General features: G+C 37.5%; 2 protein-coding genes across 3 annotated transcripts in view; one reads left to right on the top strand and one right to left on the bottom strand.

Moving 5' to 3' along the window:
• Positions 1-15,285, top strand: part of STK26 (serine/threonine kinase 26) — a 28,990-nt gene extending 13,705 nt beyond the window's left edge. The window contains exons 3-12 of one of the 2 annotated variants that reach the window (XM_021548499.2): positions 1,212-1,442; positions 6,121-6,177; positions 7,809-7,917; positions 8,009-8,166; positions 10,638-10,823; positions 11,459-11,607; positions 12,080-12,173; positions 12,660-12,722; positions 12,813-12,949; positions 14,193-15,285. In XM_021548499.2, the coding sequence (XP_021404174.1) occupies positions 1,212-1,442; positions 6,121-6,177; positions 7,809-7,917; positions 8,009-8,166; positions 10,638-10,823; positions 11,459-11,607; positions 12,080-12,173; positions 12,660-12,722; positions 12,813-12,949; positions 14,193-14,334 (1,326 nt within the window). In that variant the 3' untranslated portion in view covers positions 14,335-15,285. Of the gene's footprint in view, positions 1-1,211; positions 1,443-6,120; positions 6,178-7,808; positions 7,918-8,008; positions 8,167-10,637; positions 10,824-11,458; positions 11,608-12,079; positions 12,174-12,659; positions 12,723-12,812; positions 12,950-13,358 lie in introns of both variants that reach the window. The other variant, XM_021548500.2, reaches the window with a different exon arrangement.
• PLS3 (plastin 3) overlaps positions 1-18,392 on the bottom strand; it is a 763,062-nt gene that overhangs the window by 125,548 nt on the left and 619,122 nt on the right. The window lies entirely within an intron of this gene.

Genomic DNA, 18,392 nt, shown 5'->3' with positions numbered 1-18,392 from the left:
TTGAGTATTTGGTTGTGTAGGGTAATCTGTGCTTTAGGTTAAATGTCTGCTTTTGCCAAACCTGCCACTTCTTTTGCTAGTTCTGACTTTTGGAATGTGAGAGAGATGCAAAGCAAAGCATTTCTTCCACGTTTTCAAATTTTCTTACTGAATTAGAGGGCTTTTTCAGGCAGCGACGTTTCTTTATTCAACACTGATTTGTGCAATCAGTTGCCCAGTTCTGATAGCAGTAAGGTATTTAATTCTGTTGCTGTGCAAAGCATTGGTTCTTTTGGTGTGTCTGTCTGACCTCTTCAAAATATTTCTCTGTAAACTTTTGTACTCTGATCTCAAGTTCTGTGCTGGTAAACTGTGGAGTGTGTCATCCACGTCCTTCACAAGCCAGGGCTCTGATGTTCAGATATGCAAGGTTCTCTAAGCAGCTACATGGCTTGCTTTATCTTGAAGGCAAAATGAGAATTTGCTTCCTTTTTGTTGCCCTCCTGACTACTTGTCTACTAGAAATTTACTTACTTGTCTACTAAGAAATCTATTTGACTACTAAGAAATCTAAAATATTTTTATAATAACCAGTCTGCTGATTTTAAGAGTAGTTATTCAGCAGAGATTCCAAACCAGCAGTGTCCTCAGCAGTGCTCTGCTCCCCTCTGTAAGGCATGTGTGGTGATACCAGCCAGTTCTGGGCAATGCCATGTGTTCAGCACTCCATGACAGCTTCTCATTCCTCTGGTCTCACCTGATCTCGGGCTCTGCCATCCCCTCCCAGGCACCCCTCGCTGTGTTACATGACAGGGAGCTGTGCCTGCCCCAGGCTCTTGGCCAGGTGGGAAGCCCAGCCTTTTCTGCCTGGATGGTGTTGGTGGTGGTCCTGTGCCAGTAATTGCATTCCCCAGTCTTCACAATTCCTGCACAGGCAGGATTAATGTTAAGAACAGCTCTATTCTTTAAAAGGTTGTTATGTGAGGAAGTGAAATGAGGTTTGTATCTGACTCCCTCCCTGGTAAGGCTCACTTACCTTTGCCAGAATTGCATAATGTATGTTCTGTAACTAGAATTAGAAGGTAGTGTGTAGGAAATAAATTTACCTGATGCAACCCTTCTGATGATGATAAGTCTGGATGGCGTGCTTCTTGGGGAATAATGAGGGCCAATAACTTGGAAGTAAATTAGGCAACTCATGTGTCTTTTTTCCCTTTTTTTCCTTTTTCTAGAACCACAGAGCAGACCCAGAAGAACTCTTCACAAAATTGGAACGCATTGGGAAAGGCTCCTTTGGTGAGGTCTTCAAAGGAATTGATAATCGGACACAGCAAGTGGTTGCCATAAAAATCATAGACCTTGAGGAAGCAGAAGATGAAATAGAAGATATACAGCAAGAGATAACTGTTTTAAGTCAGTGTGATAGTCCTTATGTAACAAAATACTATGGATCATATTTAAAGGTAATGTATAATATTGCAAAAGATTTGCTAGAATGCTGCTATGAAAATCATCTAAAATTAGGGAAGATTTATCATGCCAAATTGGCATTTTTAGTAGGTTTTTATTTTTCTTTGAACAGAGGTTTTAATTTCATTTTTCTCTTTTTGCTGCTTGCTGTTTGGGACTGGGATTTGCACAGAATGACTAAAGAATGAACAGAGTTGATAAAGGATTCTTTTTGCCATTGCTTTTGAACCTTGGTTTTCTCTCCTCCCTCCACAATCTCTAGCACAATTTTGTGGCCTTTCTGAGCAAAAGAAAAGAAATACACCTTTGTAGTTACAGAAGCAAAAGCTGTTCCTGGTGTGGAAAGAAGCCCTGTGCCATGCAAGATGTGTTGGCAGTTATGCAGCTTAGTGGGCCTGAGACGAAGTAACACTGACATCAGCAGAGTTATGTAACCACTGTGTGAAATGTTATCTAAGGCATAATTTAACAAACAAAAATGAAAACCTACAGAAAACCAAAATGTTGAGTAAAACTTTTCACCTTAAATGCTGCTTAAATGTTTTGTGCTGCTGATGTATTTTGGGTGACTTTTAAAAAATCCCTGAAAACATTTAATGTAAACTAATGTTTTAGTGATAGCTCAGAGTATATTAAGTATCTGGGAGGGGTTATGTGCTTATGTTTGGGATTTTTGTTGGTTTTGGTTTGTTTGCTTCAGTTTGGGAGGTTTTTCTGCTTGGTTCTGTTTTTTGGTGCTTGGTCTCTCTCTCAGCATTTCTGCTTTCTTAAGGTGTAGTGGGGTTTTGTACATTTTAGAGATATATTTCTGATCAGTGTTCTCTGTCTCACCCTTGTGCTGTATCTTTCAGTTATATGTAAAAGTATTTGCAGAATTTATTTAGTAATATTCTTTGTAGATTTTGCTTTTTTCTGTTTAAATTGCAAAAGTATTCAATCTTTTATATTTTAATACTGAGTGGACAAGTTGTTTTCCCAATATTTCCAGTATATTTAGTATACTCCAAATACTAAGTTCTCATTTTGGCTAATGTAAGACAACTGTAGTGGCTTTGCTGTTTACTATGAGTTCTTCACACCTGAGTAAGCATACAAATTGCCATTGATAACCCATTTTTGCTTCTCTTTATTGGACTCAATCAGTGGGATTTTTGTTTTGTTTGTGAATAAGTAATAAATGTCTGAGAAGTAGGATTTACTTTCTACCACCGCAGCATATTAGAACAAGTAGGTTCATTGCAAGATAACTTTGAGTTCAACTTGTAAGGTTCCCCTGGAGCAGTGCACAAATGGTACTGCTGATCCAGACATGATTGGCCTTTTTTACAGTCCTTTATTTTCTGTGTTGAGCCAAGTCCTAAATTTTGTTCTCCTGGATATCCATAATTTCAGCTTTATGCTGTAAAAGTCCAGTTGTTTGCCCTGAAGTACAAACAGGTCAAAGTAAGTCTTGCAAAGTGTTTTTACTTGGAAATGTTTTTGCTTGAAAAAGTGTTTTGTGAAATCTCAGAACTAAACAGTGATTTCAGCAGCTATGAATGGAGGAATTAAACTTTGATTGGGTGGGGATTTGTTTTGTTTGTTCTTTGTTTTCTCAGAGATGGGGGGTGGAAAAAGCTTTATAAGTTATGGATTGAATAGGGAAAGAAAATAGTCTTATCATTATTTACAGCAATATAGGTGTGGAAAGTAAAGTCTAGTTATTCTATCAGTGCTACATAGCTATTAAATTCTGCTTAGGTTTTTTTTTATTTAAAAAAAAAAATCTTGGCAAATGTAGGATTATGTTAATGCTGCAGTACTGTACTCTCTTCACCACTATATGAGTTCTTTCCATTTGTGTTCTAAATGGATACATTCCGAAATATTAATGATGATGTCTTGTTTACTTTTCACACTTGGAAAGTTTTTGGGGAAGGAAAACTTCTGTGCATGGAGTTCGGTGAGATGTTTGTAGAATTGCAGTTACTTTCTCATTCCTGTAAGAAATTCCTCTTAAAAAAAAAAAAAAAAAAAGTAAAAAATTGTTCACAGGAATGTTTTCTATCCCAGAGTAGCATGATAGGTAATTCTGCTGCTTGCTATTCCCCAAGTAAATGAATAAAAAGATCCACAAATAAATGAAGACCTTTAATTCTGTAATTAAAAATAAATAAAGCAACTTTTTAAGTAGTATCTTCTATCTAAATTGTTCTTAGACTAGATTAATCCCTGGCTGCTAGTTTAAGGTCTTTTAGCTTGAGACTCCTCAGGGGAAAGAGGGTATTGGCTTTGTTCATTGTGCAAAGATTGTTTTATTCTGCCTTTTCATTTTAGTAATAACAAGTATTTTGAGAGTTTGTCTGTCTATTTTTTTTTGCTTGTTTGTGATTTTAAAAATATGGACAGTCCTTTAATAGTTTTCCTAGCAGTGCAATGTTCCTTGTCTGTTATCAGGTATTTTAGTCATCATTGGTACAAGATGGCAAAGTCTGTTTCCTTGAGGTTCTTTTGATTAAGTTGATGCTAATTATTGTGACACAAAAGGTACAAAAGCCCCATATCATGGTAATGTGGGATATGTTGAGGTTCAAATGGGAGTTTCCCATTGAATTAACCTCAAAGCTTAGGTATTAGTAATTTTTTCCTAAATTTTCCTTGGGTGTCTGGCAAGATCAATAGTGTTTTCTAAACATACTGGTAGATGATGTGCAAGCATATGTGCAGTCAAAGAATGCACCTTAATAAACACATTTGTGTACAATAATAAAATGTTTTACCTTTATATCATGGCTTTCACTAATGTGGGTAGAATCATATGAGCTTCAGCTATATTGCAACTTTTGTGATTGTAAGATAATTTAAGTCCTGATGGAGATATTTGTAGATATTTGTAGCTATTTCATATTTGTAGAAGGTCAGGATCTAAATTTGTCTCCTCATCCCCTATTGCACTTGGATTGCAATTAACATCTCAATAAATAAAGCATTGGGTGTGGAGGGTCCCCTTGATAAGTTAGGTTAGATAGCTGAAATGAGTGTTTTGCTCCAGCCTAACGGGTTGTCAAAATGCATTACTCGCCTACCAGTTCAGGCAAGAAAAAGATTAAAAGTTACCATAGTTCTGGCATGTTCTGGTTACACAAATTTGGGAAGTGTACTTGAAGTGCTTCAGCTGGACTTCCCAGCAGTACCATAGAGAAAAATCTCTTGATGACTGGAATTCCATTACTGTTTTCCTTATTTGTGCCATTTAGACCAAGGTTTTCAGTATCTAGCCTTGTAACTATTACAGCAACCTGAGCTTTCTCTTTTCTTTTGCAATTAAAACAAACCTGAAGTTATTCTCAGCTTTTCAGACTTGGATATGGAGAAATCCTGCAGTGACATCCAGAGACTTCCATCAGAATTTGCAGCAAAGCTTTGAGACAATCTAAAGATACTGGTTGTTCTGCCCTGTCTATTTATACTTGGCTGACAGAAAATAGCTAGGAAAAAGGTTGTTCATGCCTGGCTAGAAAATATCCACACCCAATTACAGTGGATAGTAGCAATTTCTTTGAGACATTGTTTGAGAAACAGTACTTACTCATTTTCACCCTGTACTGTTTTCAAGTAATAGTCAAATTCTCCAAACATGTCTGGTAACCACAATGTTTGCCTTGAACAGGAGTTCTTTGCAGGTCTTCTGAGCTGACAAAGTTGGGCTTTATAAAAACTGCTAAAATTAGCCAGCCCTTCCCTGCTGAGATCATAATATTGAAATAGACTCTCATAAATTGTGTGGTTTTTAAATTCAGTATAAATCTAATAGAGCACACTTTGTTAGAATGATTGGATGTGGTCCTTTCAGAAACTACACCTTTATTTGCTTGCTGAGTTTTCTTTAGATTTCCATTCCTGGGCAGGCCATAGGGTGGGAAAGTATACAATGGAGAATGCAAGAGGCTTTAAAGAGTACTCCTGCCCTAAGCTTGTGCTCTGTAATGAGAAACTAGCACTGGTAAATATTTGCTGGAAACTTATACAGTGTGTGTGGTACTTCAGCAGCTGTGGTTCAGTTGAGTAGTTTTAATAATTGGGTTTTATTTTAAATAAATACATTTATTAATGAAATTTTCTTGACTAGTACCACACAGATTCATATTTGAGTTTTGTCTTTTGAGAGAACTCTGGCAAGCAAGTAGTCTGTAGATTTGCTACTAAGTGTTTCCAGTTTTATTTCTATGAACCAGCCACTTTTTGCAGTGACAAGCCAAGGACAAAGTCAGTACCTAGAAATCAGTGTTAGAATAATATGTCACTTCTAGAGGTTGAAACATCTTCAGAGAGGAAGTGCAGAAACTCAAAAGATCCATGTTAAATAATTATTTGTATCTAATTAAAACTTAAACCACTGCCGAATCACTTTAACCCCCCCCCCAAGTTCTGTAAATGTGTTCCTTTAAGTGAAATCATTTTAGATGGTGTTTTTTCATTGCTTTTATAAATACAGAAGTCAAACTTACTAATTAATATTTTAGAATTCATAGGAGCTGTGTGATCATTCTACAAGAAGTAATTGCATACAACTGGGTGACTAATGAGACTCTCTATTTGCCGTTTCCTAAGAGTGTGCTGGCATTCTATTGAATTATATATCAATTTTTTATGGCAGCCTTGGACTTTTGACAACTTATGTCTTCTTTACAGGGCACAAAACTATGGATAATAATGGAATACTTGGGTGGAGGGTCAGCTTTGGATCTTGTAAGTATATGATTTTTTTTGTGCATTATAAGTGTCAGTGAACTTTATTTCATTGTGTTTTTTTATAAAAATAAGTACCTAGAGGCAGCTGATATTACATCACTGCTGTGTGGTAGTGGTCTAGAAGTGTGAATTTGAATGGTAGGTCTGTCACATTGAATTCATGTTAGTTTTTCTATTTTGCTCTTTGTAAGCATTAGAAAGCATCCATTTGTTTTCAGTTCTTAGGGTTTTTTTAGTTTGAGTTCTTTTCTTGCTGTATGTTTGATGGAGGCTTGGGGTCCTCTGTCCATCTCTTCCCACTTCCTCCAAGTAGAATTTATTACAGTTCAGTAAAAAACATTTCCTTTAGCTTTGGGTCTCAGGAATGAATCAGGAGAGTGTGTCCACAGACAGTTAATTTTAACTGGTTAAAAGATGTTGGGTTTTCCATGTTCAGGTATTTTCAGTTAAGCATGAAAGTGCCTTTTACTTGAGATAGTGTGGCATTCATAGAGGTATAGCCTGGGGAGTGCACAAGCACAGTCCACTGAGTGTGAATGTGGTTTCCCCATGGTTTCAGTGCAGCTCTGCCTCAGCTGCCACATTACAGACCCACCCTTTCCTGTAAGATAATATAGCTCAGTCTTTGTGTGATTCTGAAGGGAAAATACGATGTCTTCACTATTACAGAGTGGTAATAATTATGTTTGTGCTAACAGGGGTCCTGTCTGTGAGAGCTGAAGTATGTGCTTGACTTCACAAATCTTTTTATAGTTCTTCATGAAATTACATCACATCAGCTCATCAAAAGCATAGTGATTAGGTGTAGCATGTGGTAGTTTGTAGCTCTAGAACTTGGCCCTTTTGAGGAAGAGGCTGTGAGGTACTCTTAACACTTTTGAGTAATTGATTGTATTCTGTGGAGTGTCAGAAACAGGGAAATAGCTATTGCTAGTGCCAGTTTAAATCACTGAACCTGTAGAGGAATAAAATTTTAGAACAAAATTTCAGTTTTGCCTCGCTTTGCCGTACCATAATTTCAGGATGTTCACTGTTTTGGTGCTGAATTGTTGGTATTTTTTTGATTGCTCACTTTAATTTCTTTTATTTGCATAGCTTTCTAATGTGTAAAGGATACACTTAATCCATTAGCAACTTTATAGTAGCATGTCATGGTCTTGATACAAAAGCAAGCATGGAATCAAAAATACTGGGAAAGTAAAAACTGCATCATTAAATTTAAAACCCGCAGTCAACAGATTAATCTGTTTTAAAATAAATTGGTTTTCTTAATTTACGTAATCTAAATTGCAAAGTTCAGTCTGCTGTGTTTGCTGCTTGTAGGAAATACAACTTTTTGGAAAGTTAGTTGTTGCTTTTCTTGTGTTTTGCATGCTGAGGGGAGCAGACAGTGGATGTTTGAGGAGTAAGAGCATTTTCAGTGTGTTTGCAGTAGAGGAGATATGAAGGTGATCATTCCAGTGGCATCTATTTCAATTAGAATATTGACATATTGCATTGAATATTACATTATTTTTGTTAGTTCTCTAATTTTGGAAAATGTTTCAGGTTTAAAATTTAATTTAATCAAAGCAAGGCAAAAATTAGATGCAAGACTAAAATTATTTTAATGTGTCTTTTTTCCAAAGCTGCGTGCTGGCCCATTTGATGAGTTCCAGATTGCTACTATGCTAAAGGAAATCTTGAAAGGTCTTGACTACCTACACTCAGAGAAGAAAATTCACAGGGATATAAAAGGTGTGCAACATTTCAAATATTACTTTGTTAAAGCCTTTTAAAACCATAAAACAGTATTCTAATTAGTTATTATATTACTTCCCCTTGGCAGCTGCCAATGTCTTGTTATCAGAACAAGGTGATGTTAAACTTGCTGATTTTGGAGTTGCTGGGCAGCTAACAGACACACAAATTAAGAGAAATACCTTTGTGGGAACCCCATTTTGGATGGCCCCTGAAGTTATTCAGCAGTCAGCATATGATTCAAAAGTAAGTAGAACTTTTTTTTGTATCTGATTATCCAACAGCATTTGTTTTGATTTTTTGCTTTTAGCTGTATCAGTGTAGGGAGGGAAAAAAAAGTAGATTTGAAATTACAGGGTTTCAAATAATAAAATTAAAGGTAGGATTTAATTGGTTTTATATAGTAGTTACATGTCATTGTATTCAGGTAGAAAGTAAAATGGTGATGTCATGTCTCTTTCAGAGCAACTCCCTGAATGTGGGGTGGTTGGTTGATTTGGTTTCACTTCAATGTTCTGCATTTAATTCAAACAGTAATAAAGCACTCAGAAAGTAAAATGCCACCAGAACATGGCAGTTCATTTAAAGCCAAGATTGTGGCCAAAATGTTAATTTCTTCTTACAGTTCTATACATACAGCTCTGGGTATAATTTCTCAAAGGGTATTTCTGAGGATCTATGTAATGCTGAAAATTTTAGCATGGGTCTTGAGAACATAAGAAGTAACTTTGTGGCTATGGCTTAGTAGCATTGTGGTACCTTGTGCTTTCTTTGTCATGAGAGCTCTTGATGGGTGACTAATTGCAAAGGAGAGTTTCCCTATGTAAACTAGCAGTAGAAAAGCAGAGTTCTTCCATGTTTTTCTGAGAGCTGAGAACTGGTGCTAGAAATGACAATAAGGAGGGAACAGTCCCCTCTTCTGTATGTAAAACCACACAATGTCCTAGAGTATGTGGTGGGTGAAACAGCAGTGTGTTTCAGTCTGGCATTGGACTTTCCACACTCTGTAGACAAAACCTTAAAATAGCATCAAGAGAATAAAAACCTTGGTATGTGTAAAGTAATACTTCCCTAACTGCTTTTTCTCAAATAGTAGACATGAAACTATACTTACATTATGTGCATATAAAGAAAAATTGGTGGATATCTGAAGTGTCCTGAAAGCTTCCACACTCCAGGAGACCTTCCCAGCATCAGTCAGACTTGAAGGAATTTGTGTACTTGTCACAAGTGTTCTTGCTGATAAAAAAGTTGGAATTCTCCTGTTTAGGGTTTCAGTGGTCCCCGTGTAACGTGTTCCCTAGGGCATTTTGGAAAAGCTCTCTACCCTGCTTAAAGAATGTGTGTTGGCCAGTCAGATTGGGAATAATTCTTCTGCTTGCCCTGTGTATAGATCAGCTTTACCACACCTTCATTTACATTTCCCCAGCAACCTAATCTTTTGTGTTCCATATCTCCTCAGTGTCTTGCAAGAGCAATGTCTTCCCCCTTTTTTTTCCATGCCAGTAGGCTGGTGGGAGAGTACAGAAGATAAAAACCTTTGGTAGGAGAGATGAAGGATTTGGATAGCATACACTTTAGTTTCTAGACTAATATTGATGACTGTTTTGGTATCTGGACTGAATTTTAGTCGTCTTCTCTCTCTACTCCAAAAAGCTGGAAAATAAACTGGAAATTTGATACATTTTAGTAGTGCCAGAGATTTGTAAGCCCCATATTCTTCTTTAAAATAATTTTGCTCCAATACACAATTGTTGGTTATGGTATTTCAGTAATAAACAGTGAGTTAGTTTCGTTCTTTGCTATGAAGTACAGCTATTTTAGGTCTTGTGAACAAAAAGGAATATTGGAGAGATGCAAATTATAATTCTTGTTCACTCTGTGGGTAGTTTTGGTTTATGATTCTGTGCCAAGTGTAGTCAACTACAGCCAAACACTTTTTAAACGAGAAACACCTTTAGTGATCTAAGTAGCTAATGTGGCTCATCTAAAAAGATGCAAATAATAATATATTTCACTTGGGAAAAGAAATCAAAATCAGGAAAAAATTTTAAAATACTAGTATTTTATGTATGATATCCAAATATCATACTAAGTTTTGGTAGAAAGGGAGAATTTGTTTATAATGATGCTTTTCGATAAAATAAATAGTACTTCATTATTCTGCTGTGTCTTACACTGTGAACTTGGTGCTTCAAGTGGTTTCAAGTCTAACTAGTTGTCAATAATTCTCCAGCTAAATTCATCAAGCAATCTGTTAGGAAAGAAATTAAGTGATCCCCTGCTGGATTTGATTCAGCTTTCTGCCTTGTTCATTTAGAGTAAGCTGTCAAACAAGGTTGGATACCTAAACAAACTCTGAATTAGACATAGGAAATTTGTGGCAATTTGTCATTAACATGTGGAAAACATCAAAAGAAGATCAATATTTCTGAAGGTTTTCCAAAAGTGTGTAAATCTAGGTGTCCATTTAACTTGCTGGCAGTGTTAGAACACCAACTGCAGCAAAAATTATGATCTAGATGTTTGTCATTAAAGACTGATTAAATCAACCAGGTGAGTCAGGTGTTCCTGAAGTGTTAGAAGGGAATGTTTATCGGCCTAGGCCAACATTAATTTTATTATATAGATGCATTATATGTGAAGATGTCAGTTACTGGATACTTAGTCATGGCAGCCCATAATTTTGTACTAACAGTTCCTTTTCCCTCTCTCAGGCTGACATTTGGTCACTGGGCATCACTGCAATTGAACTGGCCAAGGGGGAGCCTCCCAACTCGGATATGCATCCAATGAGAGTTCTGTTCCTCATTCCGAAAAACAATCCTCCCACTTTATTAGGAGACTTCAGTAAACCTTTTAAAGAATTTATTGATGCATGTCTGAATAAGGACCCAACATTTGTGAGTAGATAAATGTGTGTATGTGTTGTGTAGATGTTTCAGTTTTGTTTTCTGCTCTCCTATGCTTGTGAAGTATTTTGCTGGCATTGTGCATCCTCAGTGAGTGAAATAATTTTAAGGACTGTACTTTGCACTGTGAATTTTAGTGGTGCTTTTTAATATCTCTGTCTTTATCCTAGTTTGTTTTGTTTAAAATACTCAAAAGGAGGAAAGAGAATGCTGAAAGAAATTACAGTGGCAGAGGCAGATTCCTAAATGCAATCTAAACTAGGATAATGTCAGAAGAGAAGCTTTAACAGAGGGGAGAATCATCTGAAATCCTTTTCTTCAGTACAACTTTTGCTGTTTGAATTCAGTTTACAAGGAAACGTTGCATTGGAGAGTTTTCATTAGTCATTTTCCTGGGTGTGACCTTCTAACGTAGAAGGATAAGCTGTATAGTCTATGGGTGACTTGATCATATTTTTAGCATGCTCATAAACGTGGATTACTGGCTTTTCTCACTTCCTGTTTCACTAATTTCCTGATATTATACAAGTTAACTCTAGAAGCCTGTTGTCTTACTAGGTCTCCCCTATTAGCATTTAAAGTCACGAAATGTTAGCATAACATTAAATAATTAATGTTTCTTACAGCGCCCCACTGCAAAAGAACTTCTGAAGCACAAATTCATTATGAAAAATGCCAAGAAGACTTCCTATCTGACAGAACTGATTGATAGATTTAAGAGATGGAAAGCAGAGGGACACAGTAGTGATGAAAGTGATTCCGATGGTTCAGATTCGTAAGTTTATTTTATCGTCTTTAAATTGTCTTTCTTTAAGCTCAATTTCAGTTCTGTTTAAGTGCTGTCTATTTCCTAGTCTGAGGCTAGTGGTTGTACCAAAACCACTGAATCACAATTAGAGATATTGCAGAGCACAGTTGAGGTGCATGAAGAAGTTTGCATAGTGCCTGTGGAACAACATGTTTTCTGTAAGTGTCTTGTTTTTCTGGCTATCAGATAACTCTTAAATGGGATGCCATGGGAGAAGGTAAGCCTTGTAGGCAGATAACATCTTCTGTTTGCTTTTGGTCACATTTCAAATTATTCAGCCTCTTTCAAAGTTCCGATAATGTTTCAATACATGTTTTCCTTCTTATTTTAAGGAATACGGAACTAATCCTGATAGACTTGTTATGTGTTAGGGTTACCTGTGCTTGCTTGGTGTTCTGTTGTGGCTAGTATTATGTACATCATGTCCTTTTTGTTTCAGGGAGTCCAGCAACAAAGAGAATAATTCCCATCCTGAGTGGAGCTTCACTACAGTTCGGAAGAAGCCGGATGCAAAGAAGCTCCAGAACGGGACGGTAAGTACAGACACAGGAGTTCTTCTTTCTAACTGCTGCTTCTGAAGGCAGTTTAAGGAAGATAGTGATAAAGCTTAGTAACTTCACTTTTCATAAGAACTGACTGGATTTTTTGCTGTTCAAGAGATGTTAGTGATATTTCCTATGCTATGTCAGCCTCAAATGCAAAATACACTGCAGATGTACTGTAGATCAGTAATATAGATGGGAATTTTAAACTCTCTTACTAGTGAGGAAAAACTGAACTGTTTTTCTGATGCTGAATGAAATTGTTTCAGATGTGTCATCAGGCATTTGTTTCAACATCCTACAACATTTGTTGATGTACTGTGTCTTTGTGGGTTTTGTAATGTATTTTAAACACTTCGTTAAATTTAACTCAACTTCCAAAATCACATGTGCTGTGCTAAGAGGCCATGTGTATGTTGTATATATGCTTGTATATGTTGTAGTATGCTGATGTAATCTATATTTGTTAACTTCTAGGATCAGGATCTTGTTAAAACCCTGAGTTGTTTAACTATGATAATCACACCTGTGTTTGCTGAGGTAAGTGTTGGCTTAAAAATCTTCGTTGAAAGTATTAGCCAAATGTCTACTAACTTTTCTGAATTTTAACTTCTTTGGTTTGCTCCTCAGCTCAAGCAGCAGGACACAAATAATGCTAGCAGAAAGAAAGCAATTGAGGAACTTGAGAAAAGCATCAATGTGGCAGAAGCAACGTGTCCAGGGATCACAGATAAGATGGTGAAGAAACTTATGGAGAAATTTCAGAAGTAAGTAGCTCAGTGATAAAAGGGAGATCTGCTATGTCCAGTGCTTTAGCTTTGTAGTTAGTTACAGGTAACACTTCTGTCTGAGACCAAAACTAACACTAACAATTACTCTATCTGGTCTTGAAGTGCTGCAGCTTTACTGTAGTTGCTATATCTTGCTTCTTTAATTTAGCCTGCAGGTTTGTCTTAAGCATATTTACAGGCAATAGAGAAGAGACAGAGACTCTTTTTCATACCTTTTTTTGGAGTGTTTTCTTGAGAATATCACTTCTGGTGGGTTTTGTACTATGAGCCATTGAGATGAAGGCATGTATGTACTAGTTTAGTGATGCAGAAATATTTATATGCTGTTTGCCTAGCTGAAGCAATGTGATTAACAAATTTCTTAACTTGCATTTTTTGTCTGTAGATTTTCTGTTAATGACTCATCCTAAGAAACTTCACACAATTGACTGCTGTTTCGTATGGACCCAGTAAAACCCACCAAAACTACTTCAAGCTTGGCAGTGCTTAGCTCATGAGCTCCTTGTGCCTTTTGGATCTTTGCAACATATTGATGGTGATTGAGGATTTGAAAGAACCTACTCAACTATTTTGTGGCAGTGCACATGGTTTTATATTTTCAGGAAATTATTTTGTAAAGGACAACTTTTAATATTGTAGTTTCACCTGTTTAATCTGATAAATGTTGAGGTGCAGTTTTGCTTTTAGAAATAACCATTACTTTAGTTAATAGAATGTGCAAGTACAGTATGTTTTGATGCTGTTTTGTTCCTGTACATGGAGTTGTACAGGTCTTTTATATTCATGAGTTAAACTTTTGTAAATCACTAATGAGCTTCAAAGAAAAATAGCTTTTTCACAAGCATATTCAAGACATGTAGTGGCAAGGGTATTGCTGTAGCACATGCTTCAACCAGCATATAGTTATCGTGCCCTGAAAAACAAACCTGCAACAGTATCTATTTTAATTCTAAATTGGTACAGGATTTTAGGCAGCTCTATGATTAAATATATTTGAGAGCAATATGGCAATAGTTTGCAGGTGATATGTAGCAGCAGGTCTATCCTGATGTACAGTCTGTGTATTACCTTTTAGAACAGGTTTTGAAGTAGTAACTCAATCTTATATCATCATGGTAGGAAAATTTAGAGCAATACAGTTGAGGGGGTGGGGCTTTCGGCAATAATGGACAAAACCTGAAGTCCAGTTTTAACTTAATTTAATTTTTTTTCCTCTGAGTATACATGCCTGGGTGGAAGGGAGCCAGAGAAGCCGAGCGTCGCATGTTACATACCTCACACGCAGGTATCGGTGTAACACCAGCGTTCTGTGTGGTGGTGTTGTTTCTCCTGTAAGATATTTATACACATTTTTGTTCTGAAATACATTAAATACAGTACATCAACATAATTTGTTTATAATTTTCTGAAAGTGTATTTTAAATATGTATTTACCAGTTAATATGCAAATAACTGAGTTATAGATATTCTTTCACGAAAAGGTAGTACTGTGCAGTACGGAGTGATTTTTTTCATAAAAAGTAGGTAAGACTATAAAGTTGCTTTCAGTTATATATTTATGGTACTGCTAGATGGGTAATCTCTTCTGTTGTTTTGTTTTGATTTGGTTTTTTCCCTTTTTCAACCCAGTATGTATATTATGCTGAAGTTTTGAACTGGGATTGTTTTTCAGTACTTAGCTGTGGAACTGTTGGTGTAAATTTATTTTTGATAAAGGCTGGGTGTGTTTATTTTATGGTTCAGACCTGCACATTTTGTTTTTGCACAAAAGTCATTTTAAAGAATCTGAAATATATCTGCCAAATATTGAAAAAGTAATGGTGTGCAAGTAAATACTGCATTTTTCGTCAAATGTTGCCATTACATCGTTTTTATATAAAGGACACTTGTGAGAGATGGTGGTTAGATATGCCAAGGACAATTATTTTCAATGGTGCCTACACTGTAAAAAAAATTACTTTTAACTCCTTGTTTTAATTTTAAAAAAAAATGTTTCTGTTTAAAACTTTCATCTGCTATATAACTGAAATTCAATTAGAATTTATATCTGAGAAAAAGTCTGGAAATAGTTTTTGAAAACAATAATGTTATGGATTAAATAAATATTTTTATAAATGTAAAAGCAGCAAAAGTTGTAAATACAGTTGATCTGAAGCTTTACAAAATAACTGCATCACAGAAACAAATTGTAGTGCTCTTCTAGCTTCTGTAGTTGTTAGTCTTGTAAATCTGTTTATAGATGAAGCTTATTTCAATGTTTTGGGGGGTTTAAAATGGTTTAAAAATAAATATTTAAGTTCTGTAAACTTTCATGAGCTTGTTCTGTTGCGCATCATTTTATTCTGGATTTCAGCAGCTGTGCAGAGGTGGGGACAAGGGTGTTCCTGCATGGGTGCTTTGCAAAGCTCTGGGTGCCCAGCGCTGTCCTTGGCCAGAGAACAGCTCCAGCTGCTGTGTCCCAGGGAATGGGGGGAGCACTCCCGGGGTTCAGTTTGGTTCCTTTCTGAGAGAGGAACTCCGGGATGTGTGAGCTCTGACATGGCTGGCAGTGCAGCTCTGTCACAGCTCTGTCACAGCTCTGTCACAGCTCTCCCTGCCTTTGGCCTCGGCCTGGGGCATGAAGGGACACAAAGGCCCGTGCCACAGCTCCCTCAACTTTCACCTCAGCAGCCTCAACACAAATCTCATTTTAAGGAGCTCCATATACATTTTTCAGAATTAAAACCATGTTTTTACTTGCATGTCACTTCCCTTAAGGTGTTCTTTTTCTGTGGGAGTCTGAGGGATTGCTGATGGGAATTCCTCCTGAGTTTTGTAACTGGTGGCTCTACCCTGTTGACGCAAGATCTTTAATCTATGCAAGTCTGTGAACAGTTCTGGGTAGGTGGGGCTAGCAAATGACATGGGAAATTGGAACCTGACATATTTGAGATACAGCTGTAATAAGTTGCTAAACTATAGTGCCTCTTCTTTTCCTGTGGAATGGATGGGATGTAAACCTACCTTGTGGGACAGCATGGGAAAAACTCCCCCACATGTGTACAAATCAGGCTCATTCATACTACAGTCCATTCAAGAAGGTTTTTTTATTGTGCTGCATATGCCTGAAGTCTCTGTGCATAATAAGACTATAGTTAGCTCCTAAGAAGGGACATCTGTATTGCTGATTCTAGAGATGAGCTGTCTTTTTTCCCACGTTTTAGTTATTGATGAACTGTGTAACTTAATCAGCAGTATTCTGTTGCTGGTAGATAGCTAATGGAAAGATAGATCAAAATATTCATGCAGGAACCATCTTCCTGCTCTTTTGGTTTGCCAGGCTTCCTGCTGTAGGTTGAGAAGAATTGTTGCTGAAGAAATCTTATCAAAGTAATCTGAATTGCAGAATAGAGAAATGTATTTGTTCTTGGGTAGATGAGTCCTTTATTAATGTAATCATTCTTTAAGCCCTTGGTCTCTGACCCTTCTATTCATGTCTGTGCCATCGCACCTGCTCTTGCCTTGCAATTTCGACAGCTGAATAGGAGAGTGTGTAGGTTTGAATGTGTTTGCACAAAGTTTAGTGATTGTTAAAAGTCTGATTTTTATCACACTGTTTTATGACTTAACACTGGAATAAAATTATTTTCCTCTTGGCAAAATTTTAGTGGTGTGTATGTTGGCTTATTTCACAGCTTTATCTATTTTGTCTAAACCTTTATCTGTTTTATATAAACCAGTTACTTCTATCTGAATGCACTGAGAAGCTTAATGTTTTCCCACTGTGATGCTGCAGTGCCTTCCCCCCTTCAATAATCCTTTGTGTAAGGACTATAACAGTTTACATTTTCCAGGTTCTGCTGTTTGTCTTTCACCACCAGCAAACCAAATCTTTCCAGTCCTCCCTCCATCCTTGTTTTCTTCCCTAGGGAAACAAAGTCGCTTAAATAGATGTCCTTATCTCAGAGGTGATTAGGGCTGAGCAGGGAGTGAGGGGAAGGACTTAGGCAAGGGTTGTTTCAATGGTTCCTTGGCAAGTAAGCAACTGCTTACTGGGATTGTTCTTTAGTTTTAGTCAATCCCACTGACTAAAATTTAAAAAGTGGCTTACATAATGAATTTAGCTCGGAGAAGTCCATTTGTGTCACTTACTACTGCTTTGTTGACACTTACACTGGTTGTTGACCATGTGTAGGATGTGCTGAGGCACAGTGCCCACACTGTGCTCCAGTGCTCCCTAGTCCATGGAAAAATCCAAAAATAATTCCCAGATCCTTGTTTCACCCTCTCAATGCTGTTTTCCCAGCATAGTCTTGAAGACCAGACCTGGCAGTTCTTGAAGATTTAGGCAGGATGTTTGTATTGATCTCTTGTGGTGAGACTGTGTCTACTCTGGGACATGCTCAAGGTGTGTGTCCACATGCTTGAGGAGCTGACAGTGATTGTGGAAGTATCCCAGGGCTGTGTGAGCAGCCTGTGTTTAAACACTGCTGCTTTTTTTAACCCTCTACCAAACTGTGCCCACAGACTGCCATTCTTAAATGTTGTACTGAGTGTCTTGCTCTTTCCAAGGTGCAGAGGTTTGGGAATGGGGAAGAAACAACCCTCTAGCCCGAAAGATTATCCTTTTTTTTCAGTAGAACGTGTGCCAGAGCAGCGTGAGGGATCACTGCAGCTCACAGCTTCAGCACAGGGTGACTCAGAGCAGAAGCAAACCTTACAATGTACTCACTTGTTGGGCTAATGCATTTCTTTGGGAACCAACCAAGAATGTGGCTGTTTTCAGCAGGGTTCAGGGATCTCCACAAGTCTTCCCAGTGCAAAGGCACAGAGGAGACCAGACAGCAGAGCAGGAGAGGGAAACCAGCTCCTGGGAGCACTGAGGGAAGCTCCTGAGCTGGGAGGCACAGGGCAAGGTGTGCTGTGGGGTTGTGCCTGCAGGATTTGGGGTGCAGATTCCACAGAACAGAAGGAGGAACTCAAAACTCCAGTGTGAACAAAGGTTTTTTATTGTCCACCTTCTAAAACAAAGGACAGCAACATGCAGAGTGAGCAGGACCCATAAGCCCAAGTCTTTCTACAATTTAATCTATTTTTTTTTGTCCCAATTTTCATATTTCTGAAATCCTTCTAGCCTGCTGCAGTAGTTTCTCCACTGTGGATTTTCTTGGCTGTCTCCCTGCTTACAGTCATGTCCTACAATGACTTACAGGGTTGTTCTTAAAGTTATCAAGATTCCCCCCCCCCACCCCCCACCAAAATATTATGGAGGTGTCATAGTAAGTTTTTCAATAAAAATACTTCCAAGAAGCTGCCTTGTTCCTTTCCTACTGCTCCTGGTATCTTTTCCCCCATGCTGCTAAACTGAAGACAGATTTGGGGAAGCAAAGCACCCCAAAAAAACCCCTCACACGTCTCTCTCCCTCAGATTTAAGCACAG

Source organism: Lonchura striata, chromosome 14, assembly GCF_046129695.1.
Source record: "Lonchura striata isolate bLonStr1 chromosome 14, bLonStr1.mat, whole genome shotgun sequence".
Lineage (NCBI taxonomy): Eukaryota > Metazoa > Chordata > Aves > Passeriformes > Estrildidae > Lonchura > Lonchura striata.
Note: the sequence above shows the minus strand (reverse complement) of the source record. Positions and strands in the feature narration are given on the sequence as shown.